Source organism: Bradysia coprophila, assembly GCF_014529535.1.
Source record: "Bradysia coprophila strain Holo2 chromosome IV unlocalized genomic scaffold, BU_Bcop_v1 contig_81, whole genome shotgun sequence".
Classification (NCBI taxonomy): domain Eukaryota; kingdom Metazoa; phylum Arthropoda; class Insecta; order Diptera; family Sciaridae; genus Bradysia; species Bradysia coprophila.
In genome coordinates, this window is record NW_023503375.1 from 4,487,418 (window position 1) to 4,510,817 (window position 23,400).

Consider the following 23,400-nt stretch of genomic DNA (forward strand, 5'->3'; position numbering starts at 1 on the left):
CCTTGCCAGCGGGCTAAAGTCGTGAGACATGTGAAATCGCCGCTAGGAAAATTCAAGGCTCCTTCTAGTAGGTTTGAGCACATTCATATTGACCTTGTTGGTCCGCTACCCTGTTCTAACGGTTTCACGAGCGTTCTGACTGTCGTAGACAGGTTTACTCGCTGGCCAGAAGCTTATCCTATACATGATCAGACTGCCGAAACGACAGCTAGGTGCCTAGTTAGCCAGTATATTTCGCGGTTTGGCGTGCCATTAGAAATCACGACTGACAGAGGAAAGCAGTTCGAGTCGCAGTTGTTTGCCGAATTGTGTAAGTTGTTAGGCTCAGACAGGATCCGTACAACATCGTATCATCCGCAAGCCAATGGCATGGTAGAGCGTTTTCATAGAAATTTTAAAGATTCGATAATCGCTAGATGTAATACTGTTCATTGGACCGACGAGTTGCCTCTAGTCTTGCTGGGAATAAGAGCTACAGTGAAAGAAGGCTTAGGATGCTCACCAGCTGAGTTAGTATATGGGCAAACTTTGAAGATTCCGGGAGAATTTTTCGTCGATACACCGCTGACCGATCCGCTCGATCATTCTAATTTTGTTGATAGGTTGCGAAAACATATGCGTGCTGTAAAGCCAGTTGAGCCTGCGGTTTCCCGACAAGCTCAAGAGAGCGTTCCCAAGGCGTTAAGTACGTGCAGTCACGTTTTCGTTAGAATTGACAGGGTAAAGCCTAGTCTGCATCCCCGTTACGACGGACCATTTAAAGTTATTAAACGTTTGAGGAAGGGTTACGTTTTGCACGTTAACGGGAAGAACGATACGGTGTCGATAGATCGTTTAAAGCCAGCGTTTGGGATTCTGTCGGTGGCATCGGATAATAAAGTCCTTAAGAAGAAGTCGGTTAGTTTTCGATAGTTTTGGTCGTTGTGGGCTTGTGCTGATAGCTATAAACTAAGTACACGTTCAGACGGGATGTCCTTTCGTAGTTTGTAATTTTTTTTTGTTTTTCTTGTTTTTTTTGTTGAAAAGGGGAATAATGTAGTGGTCGTGAACTGAGTCACTACCCCTACGTAACAAGTGTCGAAATGTCAAATAACATCGCATTCTCTTAGTACGAACTCTCTCGTTATATTCGGTTAACCGACCGTAATATAACTAGAACGTATGAGTTACGACGAAGATCTTTATTCACTCGACCACCATAGCGTCAGCATCATTTAAACGAGCTCAATAAATTGTAATTAGTAAGTCGAACAGTGGCCTTTCATTTTACGTATTAGATAGGAGTCCGAGACTTCTACAATCACAACAACACCAGACGGAACACATGTTGTTGCTGTCATTTACTTTCGCATCCTCGTTTGAGGGGCGAAAGTACTTTCGCTCCTCTGTTGGGAGGCGAAAGTATTTTTGCACCTCTTGTGATGTCGTGGCTAACTGAGAGTTGAATTTTTATACTTTCGCATCTCATTCGGGAAGCGAAAATTACAACTTTCGTAGTTGGTGTAATGAAAATGACTAATACATACTCAGCAAAACTGTCAATTATTCACTTTAGTTTTCACTTTTGCACTTTCAACTGTTTATGCTGCAAGAACGGTTTTTATCTGCACGAAAAGACAAATAAATTTCACCCGAAACAACAAACAACGAACATTAAAATGAATTTTAATAACTAGATTAATGCAACTCTCTAGCAAAGCTATAGAGGTTGTTTAAAAAATTAATGGCGGAAAATCGGTCAGTGTCCACTTGCAAATTTTAATGTATTAGAAGTGTAATGAATGACGCACCGTCCGATTTCCCACCTTGTAATTTTGTAAAAAGAAACCTTTGCATCATCTTAAAATTCAATAACATTACGACTAACGAGTAATGGAAATAATTGACGTCATCATGGTTTACTGCCTTACCTTTCCTGCAACTATGTAGAACTGCAAGGTATTCAGACGATTTTTCTGATTTCACTCTAACTTTTATTGATCATTAAGGCAACACCAGGTTAGTTCATAAGAAAAAAAAAACAATAAAAATTATCTGAATTCCATGCATTTATATAGTTCTAGCCTAGAACTTCTGGGATAGGTAAGACAGTGGATTATGAAGACGTCACTTAGGAATAGGAACTGACCTCTGGTGGCTTTGGTCTTCTTAAAAGTCCAAATGTTAGCCGAAAAAAATGGCCAAAAGAGAAAACTAGAGAAAACTAGAAACTAGAAAACTATATTGAGCTAGAGAGAATCAGAGCCTAATATTTGGGAGCATGAATTTGTTTAAATAAATGCTCATTAAACCATCAGGAAATGTTCTAAAAAGTTTAGAAACTCTGAACAAGTAAAGTAAAAAAATTGGGAATTTTAGAGAATTAATTCTTAAATATTTGGCTATGACAAAATCTTTATTAACACGACTTTACGAGGCCATATCTGAGGCTTCTAAACATGGATGATGGCCGGCCGGCTGGCTCAGATTAGAAGTACTTAAATGTACAATGAAAAATGGATTTAAAATGGCCAGTTGATGCATTTTCTGGGACCCGTTTTGGGTGGATCCTAATACCGACTTCATTCCATTTCATATAAATGACTTTTTCCACTTTTACTTCAGGAACAACTTTTCATGAGACAAGCAAAAGTTTTCAAGCACTTAAGGCGCACTGAACCATTTTTCAGACACAATGACCTGAACTCAGACAAACTGAATTTTGACCTATAGCCCTACAACTGACTTGTAGACCAGGTGTCTATGTCTACCTCACGCAGAACGAGACACTGACTGTAGTGGTCGATTTAAATTAACTGCGCCATTTTCTGGTTTTTAGAAAATTTGTCGGTACAAAACTGGTTTGTACTAGAAGAACTCGATTTGACAACACTCTCCGTCGTCGAGGCAATTGGATCATAACCAAAACATTCACCGACGTTCCCATATTTTACGGAAGATCAGTTTTTACCTGAAAACTCAGGATGCCTCCCCCAAAGCTGAAACTGTACAAAACCGGTAAACCGCAAGCACTGAGTAAACCGCCGACAATCACAGCGCAGTCTCAAGCAACCGGCCCCACCACATCGAATACAATAAGTGACCTGGATAGTGAAAATGTGCGACAGTTTGAATTGGAATTGGCCTGGTGTATACAAACGATGGAAAGTTCTTTGAACGGGGGAAAACTGAATGGCAGTCAAGGTAACTATTGTGTCGATACAGTTGTCGCTCACACAGGACGTGTTCAATGCAATTATTTTCACCATAGTGCAAGATGCCACCAAAACGCTGAAACTGTTGAAGAGCTCCAACCAGTCGATTATACGGAAGAGACAACTGATGCGTTCGTCTTTCGGTGATTATCGCGCAAAAATGGCTGAGGAAGAGAAGAAGATGCGAATAGGTTTGCGGCAAAACCGTTTTAAGATTGACACAAAATGACGAAAAATGAACATTCCAGGTCGACGGCAGATACAGTTCTCCAATCAACCGAACTCGAAATCGTTTTTTGTCAAACGGTCAGTCCTGTCGACAATCGGTAAAGACAAAGACTTCAAGTTTGATTTTCCGGCTACGACGGTTACAACCGAACAGCTCATCGAAAATATGAATTTGAACGAAACGAACGAGAAAAGTGAATCGCTGCCACAAAGCAATGGTATCGCCTACACGACCAGCGGCAATTCGTTTCGGTTCAATTTTGACGTTGTGGAGGAGACGTAGGAATACACCGAATAGTCTTTTGTACCAAGTTCCCTTGTTGTTTTAATCAACTGGCCTTCAGGCCTTCAAATTTCGAGGAAATATTGGAAATACTGGAGTGTAACCCTCAACCTTACATCAAGTCTCTTAACCTATCGATTAATGGTGATTTCGATCGATGAATCTCACGCTCCTCAATTAATTGACCAGCCAGGCGTTTGTGTTCCAATTTGTACGATCGCAAGGCCGCATTGATCAGCATCAAACTGAACACGTCACGTTGAGCCTCACTACCGCCGATTTGTTTTATGTGGTGTCGAATCGGCCACAGTAATTCAACGCATTCATCATACTTCTCACGACTGTACGAAAGGATCGACCGCAACAGATTTTCGTTCACGCTTTTTCCATGCAAATCCTCGCATGCTATTGACTCAACCATAAACTGCTCAGCTTCGTCATACTTTTTAGACACACACAGTCCCATCATAACGTGAGCGTCGATGAACGAACGGCGAACGAGATCGGCACGGAACGGTCTGACAATCTCATCAATTCGTTCGCTGTGCTTCGTCATGACATTGTCCATAGACAAATTCTCCATGGACAGCAAGTAGGACAGTGAAAGACTGTCGAAACCAGCCCGGTTGATTAACCGGTTCTCTAAGACATCAATAGCCGATTCGAAGTCGCCATTGGTGAGGTAGTACAATGCCCAATGCCAGTAGTTGTGACCGGCAATATGATTCGAAAAGTTCCACAGCAATTCGCCCTGGTTCATGTACGCTATCCCTTCGTTGGAGCGCGACGTCATTTCGAATACATGAGCCAAGGCATGAGTTGACCAGCCATTTTTCGGGTCTATTGTTAATGCCTTTCGAGCGTGCCATTCAGCCTGCGTAGTTAAATTTATTTCACTCAGTCCGAATGAATGCCACGCATGGGCAGTGCTGAGGGAAAATTCGTCTTTGAATGAAGGTAAAACACGGCCAGAAATGTCGCCAATTCTTTCTGTTTCAAGGAAGGGTTAGGAGTAATAGATTTGCCTTAAATGAATATTGCGAGACGGATTTACCTAGTCTGCCAGTCATGAGACAGGTCAATCCAGTCAAATGTAAGCTCAAAATATCCGACGGATATTCGACCAATATCTCTTCCCATTGTCTGATAGCAGCGTCGATACCACTGCTCGACAAATGTTCTAAAGCTTTTACGTGAAGCTTTTCCCACTTATCGCAATTTGGATTGGCTGCAACATCTGCAATAAGCTGCTCGACATTTGTCTTCAGTGTGGGATTATTGTTTACGTTCGCTCCACCGACTGCATCAAAAGCATAAATCATCGATCGACCGCCGACTGCAAAAAGACTTTTTTTACAGAATGATCCGGACATTTTTCCGTTTTTTCTTCGTACTAAATTGAGGATCAGCCTCGAGCATTTTTGTCATAGTAGCCTCTAAGCCACCCAGCTGTTTATCATCATACCATCCAGATAATTGAGAGATGGACGCATCGAATAGTTTTGCTGCTTCGTTGCTGGGTGTCGACAGTTTAATTCCACTGTCCCTCCAGGACTATCAATTTGTCAGAAAAGGGAGACGGTGTAAGTACAAAGTGTTCAAAAAGAGTCTTTTACGAGACAAATTTTATGAAAAGAAATGATTCATCGTGATAGGCCACGTATATTGCGCAATATTAGATAATTAGATGTAGAGATGCCTATCACGTACCTGAATATCTCTAAGTTGGTGAGTTTCTCTCATTTTCAAAGCCTAAAAGTTCGTTACACTGACTAGAGGACTATTCGAAAGGACTATATGCAGATATTGTAATTGGCGCGGGAAAGATGAGTCGAGTATAAAAGTCGCTAACAGTTTTACCGAAGGACAGAATTTCTCACAGTCGAATCTTGTCACTGCAGAATTACTTCGAATTACATTTAAAGTACCAGGGAATATGGTCAATCCTCTACGAGTTATTTTCTTTTTAGTATTGACTACACTGTCCACAACAAACCGACACCTATGAGCTCAGTCGTACAACTGTCTATGTCTTGGAATATTCAAGTGGAGATATGCGTGACGGTGAAGGTCTTTTTTTTCTTCTTCAATAAATTCAAATCGCTTTGTGTGCTCATATAAGTGGATATGGGTAGCGTTTATAAATGACGTCTACGTTTGGGGGAAGGGGAAGAGGCACTACATACAAAAAATAAAACATTTTGTTGAAAAAATTGCAGACAAGGAGGAGGGGGTTTTAAAACGCGGAAAAATACGGATGTCGTTTATGAACGCTCCCATTAGACTTTCAGTTAGTTCATGTGGCAAGAGTGTTTTTTATGAACTTCAAAAACGAAGGAAATCGACAGTTTTGTATCGTTAGATGGAGAGATGTTAATTATTTGCAGGGGAGTTTATTACTACCTGATGAAGTTACCCAAAACTGCTACGTGATTCGTCATTCAGCAGAAGTTGTTTTCTTCACCAAATTGTAGAACTTGCAGAGCTAAAACAACGACATTTTTAAGCTCCCCTTTTAGGAAGTTTGGGAAGTTTTTTAAGTTGATTCTTGCTTTTTTATTGATCTGCTGTGTGTACGAATCTGTACAGAAAATAGTCAGCTTCTCACCTCAGCTGAACTTCAAGAACCGTTGTTGTGAAAAGCGTTGTGTTGACATTTGGAAAAAAATTGGAAATTACATTTTATCAGACGAATTGTGGTCCTCGCTACGCTCTCGCCTCAAACAACACCAGCGAAATAAAATTTCCATTTTTTTCACTCTCGGTAAACAAAAGCGTCTTGAAAGATATGTTCAAAGCGCGAGAGAATTGCTCAGTTTTGTCTGCACTTCTATTTAGAAATGTAAAAGTGGAATCTTTGAGTACAACCCGTTAGTTGATTGACGAGAATGATCTTTGGATGTACATACCAGGTGCGTAAGCGAGACATGAGAAACAATAATGAAATTGAGAAAAAGTCAATAATTTTGAATTTCCTCTATGAGCTGTCGTATCCCTGAGTCGTATCAATGATGTCAGGTTAACAATCACAGGTAAAAGATCGTGAAGACAACCCAACGTCTGGGAAAGTTAATTCAATAAATTCCAAATGGTTATGATAAATCATTGCATAGATATAGTCCGATCACTTTGTGAAGCCATGGTGATTGTTGTTAGATTTACGAACAATATTCAGCGAGCATCTAACCAGTGCTGTTCTTGGATACGAGATTGAGAAATCCATGCACGTTTACCAAGAGCTCTTAGGTATAAAATAGGAGCTCATCGTACCGCTTGTAGCATAGGATCTTACAGTGGTGCGGACTTCTGTTATAGCTCTAATGCTTGATAATTTAGCTCGAAATCAGTAATTTTGGGTTTCGTTTACTCTTCTTAGTCTATTGAGCATTCCAGCAAAGCAAACTCGGTTGTTCTCGTGATGCATTTTAATTTAAAGATTCGATGGAGAAACTACGCGAGCAAATCTTGACCTATCTATTTGCTATTGGTGACTATCTATTGGCCTTTTGGCGAACTGTTTCCTTCTGTTTGCCCAATATTTTCTTCTATTGGGGCTAACAGCAAATTGCACCTGTCCTAGTATTTGCCCGCGTAGTTTCCACCTCGGAATGTTTTAAAAGTTTTACTTTCCATTGGAAAACTTTGACCTGATTGAAGTCGTAAATTCATTAAAAGGCTTACCACAACTCTGCAGTGCTTTGGCTTAACCGATTAAGATGGTATATCGATCGTAAAGATCTACACACCTTAAGCCTACCTTAGAATTGCTGCAGTACCTAACAAAGCTCTGAATGCCCAGGATTAAAGGAATCACCCCGAAGAACGACCATTCAGTTCGCTGTCCCACTGTAATTTTGAAACAAAAGTGTTAGATTACATGTAACAGGAAAACGTACTAGAGTGAGTTTGTGAATGTGTGAGTGTTGTGCGTGTCATGCGTGTCGTGTTTATGTTTGGCAGAAGTGTCAAAACTGTCATCCACTATCATTACATCGTGTAATCAGAACACAATAACAAAAGGTCAAAATCAGTAGAAGCGTCTCAGTTCATGAATTTCCAAGATGAAACATCCGGATCCGAAATCGAAATGTGTTCTGATTACACACATCGTAAATCCACACCAATTTTACTATAAGTACACGGACCAGATTGTCAACGGAGCATTCTCTAAATTTGATTTTGAAATTCAACTTTACGGAAACGAATTATACGCACAAAAGACACACGAACACGGATACGTGCCGGCGGAAAGTGAATTGGTGATTTTCTTCAATGTAATTTTCAACAAATGGATTCGTGGCCGGGTGATCAGCATTGGACAGGAAATTACTTTCTGGTGCATTGACAACGGGTAAGATTCCTATTTGGCGAAAAGTACCCACGGAAGGTGTCGAAAATTTTGATTTTGATTTCGTTTAGAGTTTGGGAAAAGCTGGCTGCACCACATGTGTTACCACTGGCGGAACAGTTTCACAAGGTACACGAGTTTTCAATTTTTCAATTTTGTCCTTTCTACAAATTCCTATAACTCTGATTCCAGGACATGAATCTCGTACATTTAGGAGGACTGTCGCTGTTGCCTATCGAGAAAGTAAAAAATCGAAATTTGCTTGTCCTACCCAACACTAATCTATTGTTTTGCAGACATGGAATGTCGAATCCGAACAAGTTGAAACGCAACTGTCCCAAGGATGGGACGAGAAGTCAAAGAATTTGTTCAAAGGAATCATCAGCACATCCAAAACGTTTACGTTCACCGAAGAGTTCGAGCTGGAAAACCATAAATTTGGTGCGCTTGCCATTGAATCGAAAGCGAAAGAGAGGAAAGAGATCAACCAAATTTTACTGGAAATGAACAGCGCAGCACAGAGTCATCAATACTCCGATGAAGGTAAATGAATCGATTTTCTTGCAAGATTTCCCCTTTTCATTTGGTCGTTTCCGCATTAGATCTCTGGCCATACGTTCACAGTGTTCTATTGAAATCCCGATTGTATCGATCGATTTTGGATGGCTCGCACACTCGAGTCGCAAATTCGGATTGCAATGTCGGTCCAATGAAGGCAATACGACGGGCCATTCTCGGCAGTGAAATGTCGTCCATAGAGAACCTAACTCCCAGCGAGTATTTCGACGATACAGCGAGTCGGATATCTTCAGATGTTTCAACCACTGTCGAACCTGAAGTCGTACCCTATGGAAGTGGTCGCGAAGCAGAGAGTGATGAAAAACGAAAGCCTAGCGTTTCGAAATTTCGTAATGATGTGTCGAAGGGTAACGATTGTTATGACTTAAGTGATACTCCCAGCATCATATCAAAAGAAAATCACCGTCAAAGAAGCGCAACGCACGAAGAATGTTATTTACGCGCCTGTAAAAGAGACGATACGAAAAACGTACGACAACAGCCGTTGCGTTCGACAATGGACTGGATAAATTCGATGAATAAATCAAAATTGTCAGACATAGCATGCCGAAGCGATACGTCGGCTAGGAGCAGCACAACGGATTTAAGTGACAACTGCTCAATAAAGCAGACATCACCAGCGTCGTCCACAACGACGAGTCGCCGGGACATATTAGCCGCATTAACCAAAAAAGGATCTGTGACCGATGCGGCTGTAGAAAGTTCTGTGAAAGCGCAAAACCCGCGTTTTGGCATTCCTGCTGGTTTTTCAAAAAATTGTTTGAACTCCTTTGGTGGAATGAACAGGAATAGTGCCACGTAAATTAGGGTACGGTGCTCCATAAAGGATGTCCGCAGTTCAGTGTTGCCAAACAAGTCTTAAATCGTTAATATGAATTTCTGAGGTGTCAAATGTATATATCCGACCCGCTCAAATACACCTCCTATTGGCAAAAATATAAATGTAACTTCCAGAGATGAGTATAACTCTGTCGGGCAACACTGAATTGCAGACGTCCCTTATAGATGTTCCCTTTTAAAGTTTCTTAATTGAAGAGATTTCGTTTTTAAAGTTTTATTTGAATACAAATACCGTGTCGACGGCAAGAACTGAAGAAAAATTAGTTTCGTTTCATTCAAAAACCAGCGGAAGAACGTTGTGAGGTAACCAAAAATTCCTTGCATGAACCTGACATATGGAACACTTTTTCCGGAAATGGTTTCTTCTCTGGTCATGTAAGCTATTTCTATTTCTAAGACTGATACTTACCTTGGGAACCATTTCTGTATGTACCATAATTCACTAGCTCTCACTGAGACGATAAAATTGAAACAAAGTTTCTTAGGACTTCTCTCTGTCTTCATTTACCTCGCACACTTTCATAAACTCTTACTTTTACTTCTCTGGGTGTTTTTACCTTAGAAAATCATAACGAGACAGATATTATCACTTTAGGTGTAAATAACTGGCGACACTATTAGAGGGATTCTTTTGAAAATCCACCTATCAAAATCGGACCCATTTCGTCTAGGATGGATATATACATGGTTTGAAAGGTCTTTGCCAGTAGACCTCAAAACAGGCCTCACACAGTCTCGAGCCAAAAAAATGAATTGGGCGATTTTAATGTACATCCAAAATCTTTTTTTGGTGTAAGAAATTAAGCAAATTGTATTTTGGACCATCCTAATGCTGTATTGTATACAAAGTCATCATTAAAACAAATACTCGACTAGTCTCGATGCTTCCCCTCATAGTCAATAATCAACACTCGACTAGTCTCGATGCTTCCCCTCATAGTCAATAATCAACTATTACATTTAAGTCGGTCGCACAATGTCCAGCCCCCGCATTCACGAAATTGAATTTACCGCAGAATGCTGAAATATTCAAAAACTATTTACTTTACTGCCAATTAATTCAAATTTACTGACAAATACATTAAAGATACTGCCCAAGAATATACATGCCACTGTAAAATGTAGATTTGCTCGCAGGATCTAGTTACAGGTTACTAATGAATTCTCGATCTCATTGTTAGATCCTTCAAGAATGTGACGAAAGTGTACTGTCGTTTTGAGTGAATAAAATTGCATTCATTTCCGTTTTTTGTTGATTTTTTTTTCATGTTATATATTTTCAATACAGTCACGTACATCGATTTTACTAAATAATTATTAGAAATCTACAATATTAATGGGTATAATTTCCACTTATTTCTTTTTAATAATAATAATAAGACTTCGGTTACATCTACATAGATATAATAATTCTCCTTCGTTTAAGAGTCGTGTATTTAATGGACCATGATTGTGGATTTATTTTCTTTTTGCTTTTTTACGGGTAATTATCATAATTTTGCTGAAAGCCTATGACAAACATAGTGTACAGAGCTAAATTTTGCGTTTTTTTAATTAAATTTTTATTTATTAAAACGATGCCAAAAATTAGGTGAAGAGCGTTAACATGTTTTTTGCACTTCTTTTTCATTGATACAACTTACATTTTAGTCCATCGAGATACAGTAAAATTATATAAAAAAATTAATTTTTCGTTGGGCGAACTACTTTGAAATTTTCAAATTCGTTTTGCTTCTTTCGTGCTAAGGATTTTTCTTTCTTTTTCCTATTTTTTAAATTAAACTCAATCTCAGTTTACATGCTCTTAACTCAATAAACGTACATACCAGGTATATGACCGATTCTTCAAAATCATTTAACTTTATCTTGACCACATTTATCACTCATGTCAAAGTACTATGAAAATGAGTGCGTTTGAGTCCGTTTTTAAAATTGTTTTGTCCTCCGCGTTGACGTTAGACCATACTTGGTAGTTTGTATTTATTGCATAAACTTTGCAATTTGATTTGAGAAACAAAACAAAAATTTGAAGCAAATTTTCCATCAAAAATTATTTGTTAGTTTAAAAGTATTATGTACACAAGTTCACTTAAAAATTACGCTTAATTAATAAAGTTAATCACAGAATATCCTTCATTTTATAATAGAGTTTGAAGAATAATAATAATTTATATTTGTATGTCAAGTACTAATCCAGTGCAAGAAGCTAGTGTTTCGGAATTCTTATTAGTAAAAACAATTTTCTTTTTCCTTATTGAAAATGCTTTTAGTTTATATTTTACAAGTGAAGGAGTAGAATTTCCTGGTTATTAGCTACGAATAAAAAAATCGGATGATAGAGAGGTATTGTACTATAATTCGTCGTCGGTCCACTTTTAACAATTTAAAACCAAATTTACTTCAAACTACAAACACTTGTGCGATATTTAGATACCATCAAGGCAGACACATTTACATTGGTTCGATATTTTTTTTAATGTCTCTCTGGTATCCAAATAAAGAATCGAAACTAGATGCTTTGCAATGCCTAATCGACGCAATTTTTTTTTCTTTTGTTCTTTGACTTTTGAACAATAGAAAACCATTACATTTGTCACTTTTACATTGCTATGTAAATCAAGCCTAAGTGCTTTGTTAGAAAGCATAGTTTCCACTTAAAAAGAGCACTCCGTTTAGCCTACGTCTATATGAAAGTTGTAAAATAGAACAAACGAACTGTCATGCAAACGGAGTGGAAATTGAATTTATTTCAATTTTTTACTCCGTTTACGTGACAGTTCCTTTTCCTTTGTTCTATTTTACAACTGTCATGTAGACGGAGGCTAAACGGAGTGCTCTTTTTAAGTGGAAACTATACTTAAAGTATGGTATTGACATTTTAGGAGAAATCTCGGCAAGCCTCGATGTATCTCTCAAATGTCAATAAAATACTATTATGCGAATATTCATTTCATTGAATTAGCCAAGGTTGTATATGAGACAGTATGGCGAAAAAAAACATGGCGGCTACTCTAATCTGTATGACAGTATGAAATGTCAACTGAAACTGTCAACTCAAAAATTACAGTAAAGTTCAGTGGATTTTTGCGATAACGGTTCCATATTGATCTCATGTACCTCCTCATGTAAAACCTTGGAATTTGCATAGGAAACACCGATATTAATAATAATAATCTGCCTTAACAACCCACGAAGGATTAGGGGATAGATCATTATTTAACTGTTGAAGTTAATTAATCTTGAATTGAAAATTGAAACTGTTGTCAGCAGACGTTTTCTGTTAATCAAATGGAACTGGAAATGAATTTAAAAACATAATGAGATAAGCGAAGATTAAAAATGGTATTTTCACTAAATCCGTCGTAAATGTCATTATAACCGGCAAAAGAACTGCAAAATTTACGCAAAAAAAAAAGTTTTATCATCAAAACAATTATCTTTCTCTTAATTTTGATTGAAGTTTTAAAACTTATGCACTTCCCTTCCAGACAAGGTTATCTGCGGACAGGCCAAATTTGCTAGTAAAATATGTTATCATCAATAAAGTTGGGTTCAAAGTCTCCAAGTGCAAAATTCAAATTTTTTTCTGTGGTTTTCAAGAGCGTTAAGGGTAAACCGTATTTCTGGCGTAGTTGTAGTAAAACGTTCATCTTATATTTAAAAAAAAAACTTTTTAATGACTAAAATGAATCCGAAAAGCTGTTGCAAGAATATCGTCGCATGATTTTGCCATCTAATCAGGGAGAAGACATACAAAAAAAATCCATTTCATGCAAATAAACACTTGCAAAAGAGTATAAAGTGTAGATGTCAATCCATTAACATTTTTATTTTGCACATTTGATTCGCTGCTATAAAAATAGGCCGTCCGTTGGATTCTTGATTATTGGTGTCGTTTCAAATTTATGGCCACTAATATTGGTTTACTGATAACAAGTCCTATTAGGTAAATAATGGGATAGTAATGAGATGGCGGTGCAATTTTATTGAAAATATAGACAGAAATTCAACTTTAGAGGTGGAAAGAGATTTTGCCGTTAAGAATAAAATTGGAACTTAATCATTGGATGATTGAACTAAACATAACGGATTAGTAACCCAATTAAAAATTGTTCTTCTTAAAAGAATATCTGAAGCGAATTTACGTAATTTTTTTAGCGACAAATATCATTCTCCAATCCATCCTCTCTCTAAACAGAGCATGATAATTTTCGGAGTATTTCACAATGTCATCTGTTAACGACATCGACGAAGAAAAAAATGATAAATTTTGGCTATTGCTCTTATATTAGGGTAAAACTATTGAAGTAAAAGATTTTGTGTCAATCTGTCGAAAATACTTCGATCAAAAGAAGTAACAGAAACAGATTCGGTAATTTTATCGTCTGTGATTTCGAATAGTGACTTCGATTATTTTACTGAAAATCGGCTGCACCTCGATGTTACCAAGCCAAACTTGATATTTCAAAACAAGCTAAATTTTCTATTTTTTTAACTCCATCTAATTTGGCGTTCACGTATAGTATATAGTAGATTCGACCCGAACTTCACTTTTTCTGAAATTTGTTTATTTCGGGTTTATATCGGGCCTGATCCGAACCTTACTTGGTTCGATCTGATCATAACTGTTACCGTCGGGTTCGGCCTGAATCTGAAAGCAAAAGCATGTTAAAGGTTTCAAACCATTGGCTTATATACAGTCGGAGAAACATATATTTCGGAATTTTTAGAGAAATCATCGTTTCTCTAATTCTCTCAATTGCCATTTGAAATAACATGCGAAATGAGAGAATACAGAAAAACGATGATGGCTCTTAAAATCTCGAAATCTATATTTCTCAGACTGTATGTGTAAAGTGGCTCCCGGCCTGTAATATTGAGATTATTTAAATTTTGTATCAATCTTATGCCAAGACTTAAAAATGCACTGTGCACCAGGGCCTATTTTAATGGAATTAAATTCTTAAAAATTCTTAAATTTTACAAGTTATTTTCGCTGTATTCACAACTAAAATTGTTTATCGACTTTCTCAATTAGTCAATTAGTCAATTAGTCACACGAAAACGAGATTTTTCATCTTTTATTCTGAGTTATGTAAAGGATTTTAACTTACTAGGAAAGTAATAAGGTCATTACTGCCCTAGGGCAAAGCCTTTACCACCCTAGTAAATTAATAGTAGATTACTATAACTGGGAAGTAACTAGTTACCTCGTATCACGGTGAGTAAAAGTACCTCGTGCTGCCGCCCTCGGATACGAGATAACTCGTTAATTTACGAGGGTGGTAAAGGCTTTGCCCTAGGGATGGTTAGAAACGGCTTTCGATTCATGTAAAACATCTTGTTCAGTCCACTGAAAATTGGATAGACTAAAGTTGAGAAAATAAACAATTACTCATCTGAACTGTCATCAGAGAGTGCGTCAACAAAATGCCATTTTCTCACCTCATTTGCGTGGAGAAAATAGGATGATTTACGCCGCACAATTAAAACGTTTTTTTGAATGATTTTTTTTAAAGAATTTTTAATAATATTAAGGATTTAATTCCTTAAAATAGGCCCTGTATGTGCACTCCATTTCAAGATAGACGAATTACGAGGGGGGAAATAATTTACGTTCAATCTAATATTTAAATAAAAATGATTTAAATTCGTAATTACGACGATGCATTTGGGGGGATTTTGCGGCGTTAAATTATATAAATATTATAATACAAAATGCTTAGAGTTTTGTTTGGTTTATAAATTAAATGAAAATATAGAAAGAATGATAACAGAGCATTGCATTGCGGAAAATTGCTAATTTCCATCGAATACAAATTGTTCAAAATTTAAATAAAATAAAATGAAGCAGCAGCGAGCCACACACAAAATTGATGAGATGATGAGTGTGTATAGCGACATATTTACAATAATATCTCCACAATGATTCAGAATTTTATCCACTTTATTCTTCACTTCTCATTGTCTTCAATAATTTTTTTTCCTTTCTTGTTTTTTTGGTAAAAATAGCCTAACATCTAAACATACACTTCTGGGGGGAGTTCAATCCAATCGAAGCTTACCACATAAACATTAACCTATCTATTGTCGTGCTTATAGTTTCTCGATGAAATAACTTTGTACACCTCGGACACGGGCGCATCCTTGTACAAATTGTCGGTCGGACTTTTCGAATTCGATCGCGGCTGCTCGGACGATGAAGATGTGGCATTCGATGCCATCGCACGGTCCCGTATTAATGGCATTTTATTCCAAAATCGCATAAATGCAGGATTCACATTTCGATTGAAATCGAACGATGTGCCAGCCGGCAACCAGGAGAACAGCGGCCGGGCGCCAGACGTTTCTGGCGGCTTTTTCGGTATTATGTCGGGTATTAGACGGTTGAACAGTGGTTCAGTAGCTCGCTGCTGAACCGGACCGGGGAATTTGATGGTGCCGCCTTTGAAGTTGGAGAAGATATTCAACGGCGATGGTTGGTCTGGAAAACGGATTCGATTATTTCGGTGATTATTTTCGTTAAGAAATCTTAATTGCTCCAACGCACTTTGCTGCGTAATTGTTGGCTGCATTGTTGTCGGTGATGATGATGATGATGGTGTTTCGGGTTCATTGGATGCCGATGAATCGAGGTGAGTGTACACAAATCTGTTATTTGTATCTATTGTTTCGATGGCGTCTTCGTTCAATTCGTGTTTCATTACGGATTCTCTCAGTTTTTTGTTCAACATCGATTCGTTAATGTTTAAACGTTCGGCCGTTTGCAATTCACTTGTATGTGCTGATGACGGTGTAGATTGGTTGTGTGACTTTCTGCGATGATGGGATGTGGTACTGTGACTTGTAGTTGTTGGGTGAACTGGAGTCACGATTTGAACTTGCTCAACAGTTGGTACAACAACAACTGGTTGTTCGATTTTGCTGGATGTTTCGAGCAGCAGTACTGGTGCAGAAACAGAATTCTCTTTGTCACTGAAAGAGTTCAGAGGCTGTGTCGTCACCTCTATGTCATTTTCATTCATTTCCGTTGTACCATCACTAACGTTAATTGACGTTCCCGTTACGCTGTCGTCTTTGAAAAGTGATTCACTTTGCAACTCCTTATCCAAATTGTTTTGGTCATCGCTCTGCGTGGTTGATTCGATATGATTTTGTACCATATTGTTGCCAGCAGCCTCCTGGTCCAGGTGTTGGGCTTCGGTTTCGTTGTTGAACACAGTGATTTGTGCACTGTCACCTAGCCCATCCTTTCCAACAAATGTAATTGGATCCAATTCGTTTTCTGTCGTAGGGGTATGCTCATCTTGTTTCTGGGATAACATATACTGTGGCGGGTCGACAAGGACCTTTTTATGTGTGGTAGATGTTAGTGACGGTGTTGTCACAACAACAACATCACTCGAAGTTGTTGGATCTATGTCATGTTCCATCCGAGTGCCGTCCTTATTGTATGCCAAATTGTCATCAGTCCACTTATCAACATTTGTAGCGACTGCTGCACCACTCGGTGCCACGTTCTCGCCGTCTGTGGTTTTTGGTCCGGTCGAAGACGGATTCTTTTGGGATGTTTCTTCGCTGCCGTCGGAATCATCGGCAAGAAAGGGCATATTCTGAATGCCATCGTTGTATTTGTCACGGACCGGCTCTTCGTCCTCGAAGCTTACGCTCAATGGCACATGGAACGGTTCGGCCGATTCGGTCACATCGCCATAACTATCATAATCGTATTCATCGTAGTCGGATGTTGTGGGCTTATTGTCCAGAAATTGTTCCAATTGTGCCGTTATCAGGGCGAGGTGATTCACCTCAAAATTCGGTATTTTCGCACATTCACCGTCTTTCATTTGGTAACCGTTCGGACAGCTCATATGAAAGTCTGGATGGTTTGGCGTGATGAAAATTGATTTCGCAATTTTGCGGACACCTTCATGTTCGGATGGTCCTTCCAGCGATTGTGTGTGATAGGCTAAATTGTCGGGTGTATCTTCTAGTCCAAGTGGATTCGATGTGATTGGTAGCGAAAGTGACGGTAGCGCGTACAGCAACAGTAGTAGCATTTGTAATAAAGCCATCGTTAAACCAGTTCTTTCCATTGTAGCAGCTCTCTTAGCGCATTATTTGTTGCAAATTCATTATCTGTGGAAGAGATAGAAAAGACTTCGTTATTGCATGTAACAAATGGATGAGCTTAATTTGCAATGCAAATGTAGGGAGAAATTAGATATTTCCCATCGAATTTCAACTGTGTGTGAATGCACCATCAGATCGATTTGTTTTACCAAAAAAAATGTTTTTTTGTTTGTTTCAGTATTTCGTACATTGTGGATAAATACGGGAATGTGCAAATGTTTGAATTCCCCATTCGCATCAGTTTCAATTATGTTCATTCCCTATTGGCACTCATTTGAACATCGAATCTCGTTTAATAGCCTTAATCTCATATTCTGTTTTGTACAACACACACATTCTATTTTATCTCAATGAATGTACTGCACTACTCTCTATAGAATATGCATTACAACTACAGTGGAATCGTATTATAGGAATATGCATTTTACATGCCATTCGACTCTTTAGATACATAAACACAGAGCTTATTCAATGTGAACTATCCTATGTGAACGAGAAAAAAAAACATTTAAATGAATCTCTGATGGCAATATAATAGCGGTTACAATACGAGCTTCAATTTTGCACATTTTTCATTGTTCACCGGAGTTAATATAAAACGAAAAACTAATAAAAAGGTAAAAAAATGATCAGAGTAAACAACATGCAAAGTAAACAAGGATTTTTCAAACAGCTTTCAAATTTTTGTACAACGAGAATATAATGCTTGGCTAGCACAAAATGCATATCAACCTGTACGTAAAAGAAGGTACGACCTAGGCAATATTTTAATTAATTTTTTTTATTTGAAATTGATTTACGAATCGAACTTGTTGTTAATCTCTACCAAGATGAGTGTTTAGCAGGTAATTACATTTGTAATTGAGTTGGTCCTGACTCGTGACTTCTAAATTATATTTGAAGGGCTTGGTGGCCGTGATTAATACTTCAAAAAGTGATTTATATCATCTTGTAGAACAGGACTTTCAATACATCTCCATTTTGACAAGTTTTAAGAATATTTCTGGAGTTTTAGCTACTTTTAAGAATGTTTAGGAATTACGAGAATTTGTAAGAATTTTTAGGCATTATAAACGTTTTTATGAATTTTTAGAGATTTTTAAGTGTTTCATGAATTTTTAGGAAATTCGAGAATGTTTAAGAATTTTCAAGAATATAATTGACAGTCTGACAAATAAATTATGTTTGAAGGCCTTGGTGGAAGCGATTAAGACTCCAAAAAGTGATTTGTGTAATCCTATAGAATAAGACTTTTATTACTTTGGAATTTTGACATGTTTTTTTTTAGGAATTTTAGAAATTTTCATAAATTTTTAGAGTTTTTTCGAATTTTGAGAATTTGAGTAAAATGAAAGCGAAATAATTTCAATTGTCAATAGCCAGACCAGATCATTTTATTTTGCTTTTTACCTTAAATTTTTCATAATTTTTAGGAGTTTCAGAAATTATTCGGAATTTCGGGAATTTTTAGGAAATTTGTGAATTTTTAAGAATATAATTGAGCCTGTCCTGACTCCTGACATTTAAATTATATTTGAAGGCCTTGGTGAAGGTAGATTGGTGGGAGTACTTCAAAAATTTATTTCCATAATCCTCTAGAATAAGACTTGCAACACTTTGGAATTTTAACAAGTTTTTCGAGAAACTTTCGTGAATAAATTTGAGAATTTCGATAATTTTTGCAAGTTTCAGAAATTTTAAAAAATCATTTGGTTTTTCGAGAATTTTTAGGAAATTATATAATTTTTAGAAATTTTCTAAATTTTTCAGAATCTTTGAAATTTTTAAGGATGGAATTTCTAAAATAAAACATGGCTTCGACCAACTTATGCGAGACCGGTCAAAGCAAGATCAATCTTTGCGGTTCTTGGCTCAACCGATTCTTCCTAAAAATCCTTATGACAAATTTTTTGTTTAAAAACTGTCGCTAGCTTTCGGAAAAAATGATCAAAGATCAGCATCATTTCCGTCCAACCAATTTTTCCTATCGGTCCCAGTGACTTTTCATTCGAGATAAAAAACAAACTGTTCCACGAACATGTAAATAACGAATCTATTGAGTCACAAACCATTAAGCTCGTAAATGCTCTGAATTGTGCTTTATTTCAAATATATTTTCAAAATTTATTCTTCATCGGAGCGATGAGTTTTCAGATTTATAAACGACTTGAATCGGTAGAGAATGTTGGACCGAACAGGTACTTAAGATAATTGATGACAATCTCATATATTTAACTTGGAAGAAAAACCGTCTTCACATCAACATATAATGTGTACATAAAACTTCAACATGTAATTTATTCACCAAAAATCATGTAGCATAACAATTGCTGTCATTTAGTTCAATAATAATATATCGCTCGTCTTCTATCTAATCAACCGCACAAAATGTGTGTGCGGGGACGTTTTTTTTATAGAATGGAACTGTTCCTATGTATGCGATTGTGTATCGTACCTGTTTCATGTTGTATCTTGACTCATCTTTGTCAAGTATATAAAGTTAACGAGATGCTACGATGATAGCATAAAACGTTTCTAATAAAGTGCATTCACGGTATATGTATCATCAATTTCTTTTTCACTTTTTACACACATAATAAATAGCGATGACGAATGCAAAGGTATCGTATAGATCGTATACATATATTATGCACAGAAGGTTTTCAAGGGTCTTGTTTCGATGCGTAAGCAATTTGGTATTTCACATGAGACCAATACATTTTACTAAATGAAATTCAATGAGTCGTTGAGTTTATGTTGCATACGGAATTCAATATATATATTGTTGATGTGAAGAAAGTTTGGGACTGGTTGACACGGTAGTTAATTAATTAAAATTTTGATGTAAAGAAGGTCTATCTGATGGGATGTGGTATTGACTGCATCGACAAAATGCAAAGTATCGAAAGATTGATGAAATCATTTATTGTTGATGTTCTGACTTCTCTGATAACCACCAAAATTCCCTTAACTGAAAATCAGGGTCTTATGACAGAAAATCAACTGAAACGCAGAGCTTATTATTCCAAATTTCGATTCTTAAAATTTAAAAATTCTGAAAATTCTTAAATTTGAGAATTTTACAGTCAGAGGCAGTGAAATTTCTGCATGAATTTACTTCAGCTGTTTTTCATGCAGAAATTGCATCTGACTGTAAAATAACTTAAAGTTCTTTAAAATTGTGGTTTTAATCGACGAAGGATTATAGATGATGAGTTCGTAGTCGACCATATTGACTTGAGTAATTTTTATCCGATTTTCAAAATTTTGTCTGAGCCATTTATCAACCAACTTTTACTTTCGTTGTTGAAGTCGAATGATCTGAACGTAATTCCCTAAAACAGTTTTTTCAAATTTGTCGAAAACACGATAGCTTCAGTAACTAGAGTTGGAAAGCATTGCCTTGTGTGAAATGTGCGGTCGGAGCGAAGCGAGAGAGTTTTTTTAGGTGACAAAAAAACGTTTTGTCTTTGTTTTCCCTTTGTTACCTTAAAATGGGATGGAATGAATGTAAAGAGAATCGCTACTCGTCTGTGGAATGACTGGAACAAACAAAACTCATGTCTTGCGGTCCCCTTACCATAACTGTTAAAATCTATCGAAAGTTTGTTTAGTCTAGAGACCTGGTCCACCCAAGCGGAGTGCTCTAGTTATTACGTAACGAATTCAACAGTTTCATTTGTGAGTAACACAAAACTGGTTGTATTACAAGTATACCCCTTCTATCATAACAACAATTCAATTTACATATTCTCAGACCACAAAAAACCATACAAAACAATGAAACAAGAAAAAAAACTCATCCAAACACAAACTCAGCACATTCCTGTCTCAATCCTTCAGTTTTCTTTCAATTTAAATTTCCAAGAAGCAATCAATAAAATGCTGCATTTCTCGAACAAAACATAAACATCATTTTGATGCTAAACTAACATTTTAATTGTTTCATTAATAGCTATGACTTCACGGCAGAATGACACGGGTTTCGTTGAGAACCATTAAATAAAAAAATTTCATTTCTTGTCTAAATCTGATAGCATTAGTCCCATTCGGACTTTAAGTGCTTTACAGGCAACCCTTCAATTAAAGAGACATTTTTTTTTGAGGAAATTATTGCGACCAAATCTCGTGTGTGTGAGGAAGACAGTGGAGACAATATGGGAACAAAATTTTATTATTATTTTGCTGAACATTCGATTAGTATCCATCCATACGCTTGAACGGTATGGATTTGAAATGAAATCGGAGAAGATATGTACAAAATTTACAATTGGAAGTTTTGATGATGGCATAAAATCCAATTAATAATCGGGGCGCACACATTGACTTCATGAGTTAGTATTATGTGAACGAACTGACTTTAAATTGCTGTTATGCAACGTATGAAAAATGTATTAAAATTGTACAGAAGCTATTCGCTTTTAACACACGTACTGTGTATTATAAGTATCAGTTTTATAATGTGCTGTGTATTCATACTTGTATATTGAACCAGAGAAGAGCCACATTACAAGTGTAAACAATGTGACCGTCACTGATTTTGTTGTTGCTGGACATAAAAAAAAATTAAAAATTTAAGAAATGTTGCTTCAGAGTGAAAAACCCATTGAACCATTTGGTTGATATCATTTTAAAAGTCATAAACAAGACAGCGCTATCGCTGCACTTCATACTTGTCAGCGAACAACGTTAATGAGAATTTCGTCTTTCATTTCGAATATGATTTATTTGCCATGAGAAATATCAGAAAATTATCAAGAATTTTTTCAGTTTTTTTCTACAAATATTTTAAGTTCAATTAAGAGCAATGACTATTGTTACTGGGATTTGAACCAACCAAACGTAGGACATATTAGCCGTCCCTTTCTTTTACAACAGAAAAACAAACAACTGTCTGAACCTTTGCGTGGCTTTCTGAAAGTGTCAAAACAAGAGGCGAGAAAATAGACATTTTCTTCCCCGAACTGTCATCAGACAAAACGTCGACAAAAACAGTGGTAATATTTTTGGGAATAATTATTTGTGTATCGAGGGAAGAAAAGAGGAAATTCCAACAAAAGAGAAGTTTTCCGGACAGAGCGGAGTAGGTCTCGCGAATCGCTCGAGTTGGAATTTTCTATTTTCTCCTAAAGGTGAACACAACGTCTTTCATATATGTTCATCTACACGAAAAAAACACATCGATTTTTTACATCATCATTTTTCAAAACATAAACAGGTGACAGTTGGTGGAAGAAAATGTCTATTTTCTCCACTGTAAAAACAAGAGGGTAGAAAATAGCCATTTTCTTCCACGAAATGTCAGCAACCACTAGCATCACGACAGGATGCTCAATTCTCTAGAATTGAAAGGCGTATCAAATAAATCATTTCAACCATTCTGCTTCTGCTGCACTTCTGCTGCAATGATTTTGTCGACGTTTTCGCGATATCCCTCTTAAATTATTTTGAAGTCGAAGTCGAACGAGCTGATACTAATAATAGCACATTACGTCATTGTCTCGAACTATTAATTTTCCCAAGTGTGGCGTTTACAGCTCGAGCCGAAGACGAGGGATGGAATCACGCAATGTCGAATTATTTTGATGTGCACGGGTGAGACACGAACTCACATTACATAAGATATTTTCCCCTTCGGGTCGGGCTGTAACACCCCACTTATCAAATACACAACTTGGAACCTCGGAAGTAATATACTATTACTCACTATGCCACCGGTAAATGACGTTTTAACATTCATTCCAATCAAGTAATGACTCGTTTTCCAGAGGATTATTGAGTTTAAGAAGATTACA

At 37.1% G+C, this 23,400-nt stretch overlaps 4 protein-coding genes and 1 long non-coding RNA gene across 6 annotated transcripts in view; 2 read left to right on the top strand and 3 right to left on the bottom strand.

Moving 5' to 3' along the window:
• Positions 1–2,866: 2,866 nt before the first annotated feature.
• LOC119072277 (UPF0488 protein CG14286) lies at positions 2,867–3,736 on the top strand. Its single transcript, XM_037177470.1, has 3 exons — positions 2,867–3,183; positions 3,251–3,385; positions 3,443–3,736. The coding sequence occupies exons 1-3, from the start codon at positions 2,964–2,966 to the stop codon at positions 3,703–3,705; spliced, it is 618 nt and encodes a 205-aa protein (XP_037033365.1). The 5' UTR covers positions 2,867–2,963; the 3' UTR covers positions 3,706–3,736.
• Positions 3,718–5,793, bottom strand: LOC119072253 (tetratricopeptide repeat protein 38-like). Its single transcript, XM_037177437.1, has 4 exons — positions 5,416–5,793; positions 5,100–5,259; positions 4,760–5,041; positions 3,718–4,695 (listed from the first exon to the last, which is right to left on the bottom strand). Exons 1-4 carry the CDS (start codon positions 5,446–5,448, stop codon positions 3,818–3,820), a joined length of 1,353 nt encoding a protein of 450 aa, XP_037033332.1. The 5' UTR covers positions 5,449–5,793; the 3' UTR covers positions 3,718–3,817.
• Positions 5,794–7,663: 1,870 nt separating this feature from the next.
• Positions 7,664–9,726, top strand: LOC119072251. Its single transcript, XM_037177435.1, has 5 exons — positions 7,664–8,056; positions 8,125–8,182; positions 8,246–8,296; positions 8,350–8,596; positions 8,656–9,726. The coding sequence occupies exons 1-5, from the start codon at positions 7,767–7,769 to the stop codon at positions 9,432–9,434; spliced, it is 1,425 nt and encodes a 474-aa protein (XP_037033330.1). The 5' UTR covers positions 7,664–7,766; the 3' UTR covers positions 9,435–9,726.
• Positions 8,815–21,776, bottom strand: LOC119072285. The gene is made up of 3 exons (XR_005086824.1): positions 21,751–21,776; positions 13,311–13,320; positions 8,815–8,943 (listed from the first exon to the last, which is right to left on the bottom strand). It is a non-coding gene; the product is annotated as an uncharacterized LOC119072285 (long non-coding RNA).
• LOC119072243 overlaps positions 12,987–23,400 on the bottom strand; it is a 62,163-nt gene continuing 51,749 nt past the window's right edge. Inside the window, exons 2-3 of one of the 2 annotated variants that reach the window (XM_037177423.1) lie at positions 16,023–17,611; positions 12,987–15,956 (exon numbers count right to left, since the gene is read on the bottom strand). In XM_037177423.1, the coding sequence (XP_037033318.1) occupies positions 15,553–15,956; positions 16,023–17,568 (1,950 nt within the window). In that variant the 5' untranslated portion in view covers positions 17,569–17,611 and the 3' untranslated portion in view covers positions 12,987–15,552. Of the gene's footprint in view, positions 17,612–23,400 lie in introns of both variants that reach the window. The other variant, XM_037177422.1, reaches the window with a different exon arrangement.

Excerpts from the sequence above, each read along its gene's own strand:
- LOC119072277 (XM_037177470.1), top strand. The coding sequence starts at position 2,964 with ATGCCTCCCCCAAAGCTGAAACTGTACAAAACCGGTAAACCGCAAGCA. Across the intron at positions 3,184-3,250 it reads AAAACTGAATGGCAGTCAAG|TGCAAGATGCCACCAAAACG; the intron begins GTAACTATTGTG and ends TTTTCACCATAG. Across the intron at positions 3,386-3,442 it reads AGAGAAGAAGATGCGAATAG|GTCGACGGCAGATACAGTTC; the intron begins GTTTGCGGCAAA and ends TGAACATTCCAG.
- LOC119072253 (XM_037177437.1), bottom strand. The coding sequence starts at position 5,448 with ATGAGAGAAACTCACCAACTTAGAGATATTCAG. Across the intron at positions 5,260-5,415 it reads ACCAACTTAGAGATATTCAG|TCCTGGAGGGACAGTGGAAT; the intron begins GTACGTGATAGG and ends ACAAATTGATAG. Across the intron at positions 5,042-5,099 it reads CGAGGCTGATCCTCAATTTA|TCGGCGGTCGATCGATGATT; the intron begins GTACGAAGAAAA and ends GTCTTTTTGCAG.
- LOC119072251 (XM_037177435.1), top strand. The coding sequence starts at position 7,767 with ATGAAACATCCGGATCCGAAATCGAAATGTGTTCTGATTACACACATC. Across the intron at positions 8,183-8,245 it reads TGGCGGAACAGTTTCACAAG|GACATGAATCTCGTACATTT; the intron begins GTACACGAGTTT and ends CTCTGATTCCAG. Across the intron at positions 8,597-8,655 it reads TCATCAATACTCCGATGAAG|ATCTCTGGCCATACGTTCAC; the intron begins GTAAATGAATCG and ends TTTCCGCATTAG.